General features: G+C 39.1%; 1 protein-coding gene across 2 annotated transcripts; it reads right to left on the bottom strand.

Annotated features, from left to right (window-relative positions):
• Nucleotides 1–5422: 5422 nt before the first annotated feature.
• LOC134330920 (EF-hand calcium-binding domain-containing protein 9-like) lies at nt 5423–7352 on the bottom strand. Of its 2 annotated transcripts, XM_063012194.1 has the most exons (5): nt 7275–7352; nt 6956–7095; nt 6516–6696; nt 5761–5849; nt 5423–5617 (listed from the first exon to the last, which is right to left on the bottom strand). In XM_063012194.1, exons 1-4 carry the CDS (start codon nt 7306–7308, stop codon nt 5803–5805), a joined length of 402 nt encoding a protein of 133 aa, XP_062868264.1. In that variant the 5' UTR covers nt 7309–7352; the 3' UTR covers nt 5423–5617; nt 5761–5802. The 2 variants fall into 2 exon arrangements, with proteins under 2 accessions (XP_062868264.1, XP_062868265.1); XM_063012195.1 differs by lacking the exon at nt 5423–5617 and having other exon boundaries at nt 5760–5849.
• Nucleotides 7353–9443: the final 2091 nt, after the last annotated feature.

The following is a 9443-nucleotide window of genomic DNA, read 5'->3' as shown; positions in this document are numbered from 1 at the left end:
CGGCGCAGATGGCGACATTCTTTATCTTTTCCTGGGAACCCAGCCGACAATGTGGCTTCTTTCGACTAAGTTTCCTTTCCAGAGCGGCCGCTGACACCTCAGTGGCAGGACGCAACACACCTCTGTACAAACAAGTGACTAACCCTAAGCCTAGATTCAATGACTTCATAGCATGACACTCTGTAGGACTGGTGGGTAAGAAAGTGCAGCCCACGACTGCACACGTCGGAGGGGGCATGTGATATCTTCAGCTGTTCTCGTCCAGTTCAAAGTTGGTACAAGCAGCGAGATAATTTTAATAGGGGAACTTGTATTGATTAGATTAAAGGAAATATAGAAAAATTACAAACAAAAATCCTTTGGTATCCAGTTTCTAAGGTTGAATCCAGGCATACCCATCCAACGTCAGTGCCTTACCTCACAAATGGGCACAAATTCCTACAGAGACAATGTAAATTCTTGTAAAAGGCAATCCTAGAATTGTTGGCAGCACCTTCAAATTGCGGTTCATGATTTTGGATTAGAATGTCCAATGAGGTCACGTTCAAATATCTACATACTTGTAGCCACATGCTGCATTTTGAATAAAGGATCCCTTAATGATTGTTTTAAAAATTTCGTTTCTATAATACACTGATCAGGCATAACATTAAAACCACCTCCTTGTTTCTACTCACACTGTCCATTTTATCGGCTTCACTGACTATATAGAAGCACTTTGTAGTTCTACACTTACTGACTGTAGTCCATCTGTTTCTCTGCATGCTTTGTTAGCCCCTTTTCATGCTGTTTTTTAATGGTCAGGACCCCCACAGGACCACTACAGAGTAGGTAGTTTTTGGGTGGTGGGTCATTCTCAGCACTGCAATGACACTGACATGGTGGTGGTGGGCAATGTTGAATGAAGTTTTTAAACACCTCACTGTCACTGCTGGACTGAGAATAGTCCACCAACCAAAAATATATCCAGCCAACAGCGCCCCGTGGGCAGATGTAGGTCTAGAAGATGACCAACTCAAACAGCAGCAATAGATAAGCGAACGTCTCTGACTTTACATCTACAAGGTGGACCAACTAGGTAGGAGTGTCTAATAGAGTGGACAGTGAGTGGACACGGTATTTAAAAACTCCAGCAGCGCTGCTGTGTCTGATCCACTCATACCAGCACAACACACACTAACACACCACCACCATGTCAGTGTCACTGCAGTGCTAAGAATGATCCACCACCTAAATAATACCTGTAGAACTACAAAGTGCTTCTATATAATAAGTGGAGCTGATAAAATGGACAGTGAGTGTAGAAACAAGGAGGTGGTTTTAATGTTATGGCTGATCAGTGTATCTATAATATTTAATTATGAACGTTTACTTTCATTGTGTCTAACTGAACAGTTTTTGTTTATACAATTTCAGGCAGAAAGATTGCAATCATGCCAGAAATGTCAGTGGTTAAAACGTGAGTTTTTCCAGCAGATTTCTAAGCTGCAGTTACTATTTATTTTATTTATATTTTCGTATACCATGCAACATAATTAACACTCAGAGGTAATTGCAACTGTTCCTTCTACTTCTAGAAATAAATATGATTCTGTAATGAGGTTTTGTTTATACCAAATAATTTGTATATTATTTTATTATTGATGGTTCCACCTGTTCTTTACCAGGATTACATATGTGTGTGGACAATCCTAATTATAGGGTTTCTTAAGCCAAACCTATTGCTAACAAGTGCATAAAAAGAAGCATAACTGCAATAATTCATTGTGCTTCATTAAATACATACTTCATTATTTATCATTTTTACTGCATAATAAGTTATTATACTATCCTCTTCTGCCAACCAGTCATTACATTTCTCCATTTTACAAGTCACATACCAACCCCAAGTGCTTCAATGCTTGATAACGATTTTGCGCAGGTTCACCATAAAAGCATTGACGTCAGTTCCAAACCCCATTGCACTTAAACCAGCAGTATTTTAACAGAGACCAATGTAAAATGTTAGTTTTATCTTTTAAGCTTAATATAATTTACATTCAACTATTTATCTATCAGATTACAGCTTGACAAAAAGTGTTTTTTGGATGAGTATTCATATACACCGATCAGCCATAACATTAAAACCACCTCCTGGTTTCTACACTCACTGTCCATTTTATCGGCATCACTTACCATATAAAAGCACTTTGTAGTTCCACAATTACTGACTGTAGTCCATCTGTTTCTCAACATATTTTTTTAGCCTGCTTTCACCCTGTTCTTCAATGGTCAGGACCACTACAGAGCAGGTATTATTTGGGTGGTGGATCATTCTCAGCACTGCAGTGACACTGACATGGTGGTGGTGTGTTAGTGTGCGTTGTGCTGGTATGAGTGGATAAGACACAGCAGCGCTGCTGGAGTTTTTAAATACCGTGTCCACTCACTGTCCACTCTATTAGAGACTCCTACCTAGTTGGTCCACCTTGTAGATGTAAAGTCAGAGATGATCGCTCATCTGTTGCTTCTGTTTGAGTTGGTCACCTTCTAGACCTCCATCAGTGGTCACAGGACGATGCCCACTGGGCGTGGTTGGCTGGATATTTTTGGTTAGTGGACTATTCTCAGTCCAGCAGTAACAGTGAGGTGTGTAAAAACTCCGTCAGCACTGCTGTGTCTTATCCACTCATACCAGCACAACACACACTAACACACCACCACCATGTCAGTGTCACTGCAGTGCTAAGAATGATCCACCACCTAAATAATACCTGCTCTGTAGTGGTCCTGTGGGGGTCCTGACCATTGAAGAACAGTGTGAAAGCAGGCTAAAACGATATGTAGAGAAACAGATGGACCACAATCAGTAATTGTAGAACTACAAAGTGCTTCTATATGGTAAGTGGAGCTGATACAATGGACAGTGAGTGTAGAAACAAGGAGGTGGTCATAATGTTATGCCTGATCGGTGTATTTGTGTACCTCAGCCACATCTGTGTGCACTAGGAATACCATACAATGATTATCTACCCTTCTAGCACCTCAACCCATCAGACATTTGTCCTTTATCTAAACAATATCCTGCCTGAATGATGGTTGGCGACTCTCATCTCTCTGGACTTTTTTTATAACCGGCAGTGCTCAGATTTTGCAGCAAGATGATGCCAAGAAGGTCCTTTGCCAAAATTGAATTCTGTCACAGATCAAAGGTCAGCTTTTCCTCCTCTCAACCTTGTCTGGGCAAGATTGCTTTGTGGGTTAGCAGAGACAGTCCGAGCCTATGTACTCCAGCTGATGAGCACAGCAGAGATTGAAGGTCATGGACACTACAGTGACAACATAACTGTTTTCCAGCTCTGATACAATTTTTTACTCCTTGTAAGGTACATACACTATCCTACAGTTTGTGTTTGCCTGCCTATTTAAAGTAAAAATCCATCAAAGCCCAATTCGCTCTGACAGATTAAAGTCCATGAACCAATTCTGCATCAGGACCCAGGTGTTTGACTGAAAACTCCAAGAGGGCAGATTGGAAGTGTAAAAAGGTGACCCTATTTCAGGTCTGTAAATGTTTGCCATATGGGGTTGACTGAACAGTCGTTACATTGGTAGTTAGAATAGCTGACCTGTCTGTGGATGTAATTAGTGGCTCTTGAGGTCAGACTGTATTAGAAGTCAGACTTATTGTGAAGCTCTGCCAGAGATTTAAATAAATATCAGTTGACTCTGAGATCAGAGTCTGACTGGAAATAAATGAGAGAGTTGCATTAAGGGAAGTCAGGGGTAAATTAGCCAGTGCCTCTTAATGAAGCCTTTGATAAAACAGAGAGACTGTGGTTGCAGCGGGACTCAGCCTTGGCAACCATCAAACCAGTAATTGGTGGTGTAAGGGTAAGAACCATGAGAAGGGAGATGAACATAGCAGTACACACATTCTTCTCACTGTGCTATTCATCTAACAGATTTGGGTAACCAAAAGTAGTTCAGCCTATTAGGGAGGGAGGGGGGTGTTACACTTCGATTGACCAGCTTTTACCTGATTTAATTTACTAAGGTAAGGGGTGGGTAGAGTAGGCGAAAAACTTCAAGCAGTGGTCCAAACTAGTATACAGTAAAGGTAAATGCAAATGAGAAAATGTATCACAGTAGGCAGGCTGTGGGATTCGAAGGCTTGATCAATATTCCATCACCTTAAAAGGTTAACCTTTTTAGTAGAAAGTTAAATAGACACCTTATTATGGACACCAAACAGTAAAATAATGCAGCAGGTGTATTATATGGCCAACGTACGTGGACACCTGACCATAAGCTTGTTGGACATATACACTAATCAGCCATAACATTAAAACCACCTCTTTGTTTCTACACTTACTGTCCATTTTATCAGCTCGACTTACCATATAGAAGCACTTTGTAGTTCTACAATTACTGACTGTAGTCCATCTGTTTCTCTGCATGCTTTGTTAGCCTCCTTTCATGCTGTTCTTCAATGGTCAGGACCGCTACAGAGCAGGTATTATTTGGGTGGTGGATAATTCTCAGCACTGCTGTGACAATGACATGGTGGTGGTATGTTAGTGTGTGTTGTGCTGGTATGAGTGGATAAGACACAGCAGCGCTGCTGGAGTTTTTAAACACCTCACTGTGACTGCTGGACAGCACAACAGCCAACAGCACCCCATGGGCAGCATCCTATGACCACTGATGAAGGTCTAGAAGATGACCAACTCAGCAGCAAACAGCAGCAATAGATGAGCGATCGTCTCTGACTTTACATCTACAAGGTGGAACAACTAGGTAGGAGTGTCTAATAGAGTGGACAGTGAGTGGGACACGGTATTTAAAAACTCCAGCAGTGCTGCTGTGTCTGATCCACTCATACCAGCACAACACACACTAACACACCACCACCATGTCATTGTCACTGTACCTACTTTGTAGTGGTCCAGTGGGGGTCCTGACCGTTGAAGAACAGGGTGAAAGCAGGGTAAAAAGTATGTAGAGAAACAGATGGTCTACAGTCAGTAATTGTAGAACTACAAAGTGCTTCTATATGGTAAGTGGAGCTAATAAAATGGACAGTGGGTGTAAAAACAAGGAGGTGGTTTTAATGTTATGGCTGATCGGTGTACATTAATATGAAGTCAACCCCCACCAAAACCAGCATCTACTCTTTTGGAAAGTCCTTTCATAAGATTTTATAGGATTTTAGGGATTTGTGCCTAGTCAGTCAAAAAGCATTTATGAGCTAGGCAGTACGCTGGACGAAATAGCCTTGGTCACAATCTTTAAGGGTTTTAGGTAGGTTGAGGTCAGGGCTCTGTACAGGCCAGTGGGGATCCTCCACACCTCATCCATTCATGTCACTTTGGATCTTGTTTTGTACACATAAGTACAGCTGAAACATAAAAGTCTGTCCCAAGCTATTTTCATAGAGTGTTTAATTGATTTTATATAGCTGTTAGCAGTAAGTGTGACAGAAATTCTCTTTAGATTAGAAGTGTAAGCACTGAACAGCCATTGTTTCATAAGTGTACAGTATATGGCTCTAGTGTTAGCTCCGCTTTCTTGATGTCACTAGGATGTAGATATTCCTGCTTATGTACTTCTCCAGCTCTTCCAAAACCCTTTTATCCTATAAAACAGCATATTACATCTTAGTGTTAATCTGTATTATTTAAATAAAGAGCTAAAAAAGAATTTTATATATTTCATAAATGCCAGTCCAATTCCACAATTTTTTACACAAGGTAAATTAAATACTGGTATAAGACTTACCGTTCAGCCAGTCCTCTGGGCTTTCTGGTGTCCTTTTGCAAGTCAATGCAAGCCATGACAAAAACCTTTAAATCCTTGTAGTAGAGTTTCTAAAAACGAATAAATTGCCTAATTAAGCATGTTTGTTTGTTTATTAGGATTTTGATGTCAAGTTTTACACTTTGGTTACATTCATGACAGGAACGGTAGTTACTCATTACACAAGATTCATCAGATCACAAGGTTATATCAAACACAGTCTTGGACAATTTAGTGTCTCCAATTCACCTCACTTGCATGTCTTTAGACTGTGGGAGGAAACCGGAGCACCCAGAGGAAACCCACGAGGACACAGGGAGAACATGCAAACTCCACAAAGAAAAGACCCGGACCGCCCCACCTGGGGGTCGAACCCAGGACCTTCTTGCTGTGAGGCGACAGTGCTACCCACTTAGTCACCATACCTAATAACAGTAACAACAATGACAACAATAATAATAATGCACAATTGTCACTCATACTTTACTTGTATATCAATTAAAAAGGACCACAAGTGAACAGATATTATTTGCTGGTGAACTACATAGCAGTGACAATGACCTTTTCCTTAATTGATAGGAAGAAGGTGGGTGACCAGTTGTGCATACAATTAAATGGGTTATAGTCATATATAATTGTTTAACCTGCAGCTACATGATAAAATAACTAAAGTTCAAGTACAGTGTGGATTCACCTATCTAATTAAAAACTTAGAATAAGTAGAATAAGTTGTATACCTTCTGTATGTTCAGAAAAATCTAACTCATGTAAAGCCGTCTTAAGGGAGTAGCTCTCGAGATTAAAGAGGAAGCCAGAATCTTGGAACTCTGAGAGGCTGATGGCTCCATCACCATCCCTGTCCATCAGCTCAAAGACTGTCCTCGAGTGCTGGGAAAGAAAATGCTTTTCTGTGTGGTGCTGCATTGGATTAAAAAAAAAGACAGAAGTTGTTTTGTTTTAACCCAACTACTTATAGGCAAGATAGTGTTTCTTAACCTGTGGAGACCAATGTTTAAGATGTCTCTTAAGACCACTATTGGGTTTACCTACAAAATAAATATGCACAAATTCAAGGAAAGGTAACATTTTACTTCTTGTGCAAAGCATAGAAATGGCTTCATACTAGAGCATTTGTGTTTATCATGGTGGATGTGGATCTTTAAGTTTACTAACATACCTCAGTACAGAGCAGAACACAGACCAGCATGTAAAATTCATCAAAGCCAATCTCTCCAGTTGAATTCCAGTCCAGCATGTCAAAAGTTAGCATGATCTCCTTCTTCTTCAAGTCTGTAACATGTTTGTAGAACTGAATGTCTATAGCAGAAAAACATCAGTAATATTTAATACTGACCAATTTCAGTAGTTGAAAAGTAAAGCAACATACTGTATTATATAATTATTTCATTAATAATAATAATTTCATTCTATAAAGCAAAAAAAATATCATTTTTATAAAATTGGGCAAAAACATCAAAAGCCTGTGGAAATCTAACCATTTAATGTGTTGGTGTTGTGAGCATCCAACATTTTAAATAAGCAAACAATATTTTAGTGTTCCTCGTAGACAAGAGACAGGTATTGGTGTTAAAATCCAGAAAACGTAGCAGACTCTCTTCCTTTAACTTTATTTTCATTTTAATCGAACTAATAATCAGCAATCGTTATTTCTAAATCCGTTTGAGTGGCACCTCCAAATTACGATCGGATGTGGTGACGTCACAATAGAATCTTTAGTGAACTAACTATGCGGCTGCAACGGCATTTCTACTTTAGTCCAACAGGTGGCGACATGCGCAGTCTTAATTACAGCCAAGTACTCAGATACTGTACCGTAGAGCCAAGCGCTTAGTAAACAATCCACTCAGTGAAGTCAATTTTATTCATCAGTTAATTCGTTTTAATCGGATAACGTGGAGTAAACAATGTTTGCAAAGCTAAATAAGTAGCATAAACGTTTTCCAGAATCCTAAAATATACGATCAGAAATAGTATGAATAATATGAACAATAATTTGAATAATTTGAGTAATAAATCCTAGATAGCAATAGAATCTCAGTAGCTGTAATGTCTCACTCACTTCCAGTCAGAACAGTTTAAAACATGATGCCAAATATGTGTAAAAAAACAAGAGAAATAGGGCAGAAGAAAGTCGCTAGAGGGGTCTGAAAACTCGCTAAATATAGCGACAAAGTCGCTAAGTTGGCAACACTGGAGCTGTCTGCAGATATATCAGCTCGCTTGTGCTTTTTAATTGATGATTTTTTTGTTGACCATCTTCAAATAAAAGCAAATCACTTGAAATACTACCTACCTACTCACCTTATACTGATATGTTACTACAACCCCTGGCAAAAATTATGGAATCACCACTCTTGGAAGATGTTCTGTCAATTGTTTAATTTTGTAGAAAAAAAATAAATCACAGACATGCCACAAAACTATAATTTTTCAAAATGTTAACCTTCTGGCATTAAGAAACAATAAAAAAAAGAAACAAATATAATAGTTGTGGTCAGTCACAATTGCTTTTTTTAGATCAAGTAGAGGAAAAAAATATGGACTCACTCAAATCTGAGGAAAAAATTATGGAATCACTCTGTAATTTGCAGTTTAAAAACAAAACAAATGCAGCAGATTAGATTTGCTAATTATTCTTCAGTTTAAAAAGAGTGCTCACACCTCGGAGAGCTGTTGCACAAAGCAGATTGTCATGAATCATGGTTCCAACACAAGATATGTCAGTTGAAACAAATGAGAGGATTATAAAACTCCTTCAAGAAGATAAATCATTGTGGAATGTCGCAAAAGATGTTGGTTGTTCCCAGTAAGCTGTGTTTAAAATCTGGACCAAGTACAAACAAAATGGGAAGGTTGTAAAAGGGAAGCATACTGGTAGACCAAGTAAGACATCAAAGCATCAAGATAGAAAACTTAAAGCAATATGTCTTGAAAACAGAAAATGCACAACAAAACAAATGAGAAACAAGTGGCCGGAAAGTGGAGTCAATGTCTGTGACTGAACTGTAAGAAATCACCTAAAAGAAATGGGATTTACATACAGAAAAGCCAAACAAAAGCCATCATTAACACCTAAAAAGAAAAGAACAAGGTTAAAGTAGGCTAAAGAAAAGCAATCGTGGACTGTGGGTGACTGGATAAAAGTGATCTTCAGTGATGAATCGCGAATCTGCATTGGGCAAGGTGATGATGCTGGAACTTTTGTTTGGTGTCTGTCCAATGAAATTTATGAAGATAACTGCCTAAAGAAAACATGTTAATTTCCACAGTTGTTGATGATATGGGCCTGCATGTCGGGTAAAGGCACAGGGGAGATGGTCTTCAATAAATGCCAAAGTCCACATTGAAATTTTGGACGCTTTTCTTATTCCATCAGTTGAAAGGATGTTTGGTGATGATGACTTCATTTTTCAAGATGATAATGCATCTTGCCATAGGGCAAAGGACGTGAAAACTTTCCTTCAAGAAAACATATAATGTCAATGGCATGGCCTGCAAATAGTCCGGATCTCAATCCATTTGAAAATCTCTGGTGGAAATTGAAGAAAATGGTCAATGACAAGGTTCCAACCTGCAAAGCTGATCTGGCAACAGCAATAAGAGACAGTTGAAGGCAGATTGATGAAGAATACTGTTTGTCATTA

Source organism: Trichomycterus rosablanca, chromosome 16 (genome assembly GCF_030014385.1).
Source record: "Trichomycterus rosablanca isolate fTriRos1 chromosome 16, fTriRos1.hap1, whole genome shotgun sequence".
In the NCBI taxonomy this organism is placed as follows: domain Eukaryota; kingdom Metazoa; phylum Chordata; class Actinopteri; order Siluriformes; family Trichomycteridae; genus Trichomycterus; species Trichomycterus rosablanca.
The sequence above is the reverse complement of the archived record's forward strand: the minus strand, read 5'-3'. Positions and strand labels throughout refer to the sequence as shown.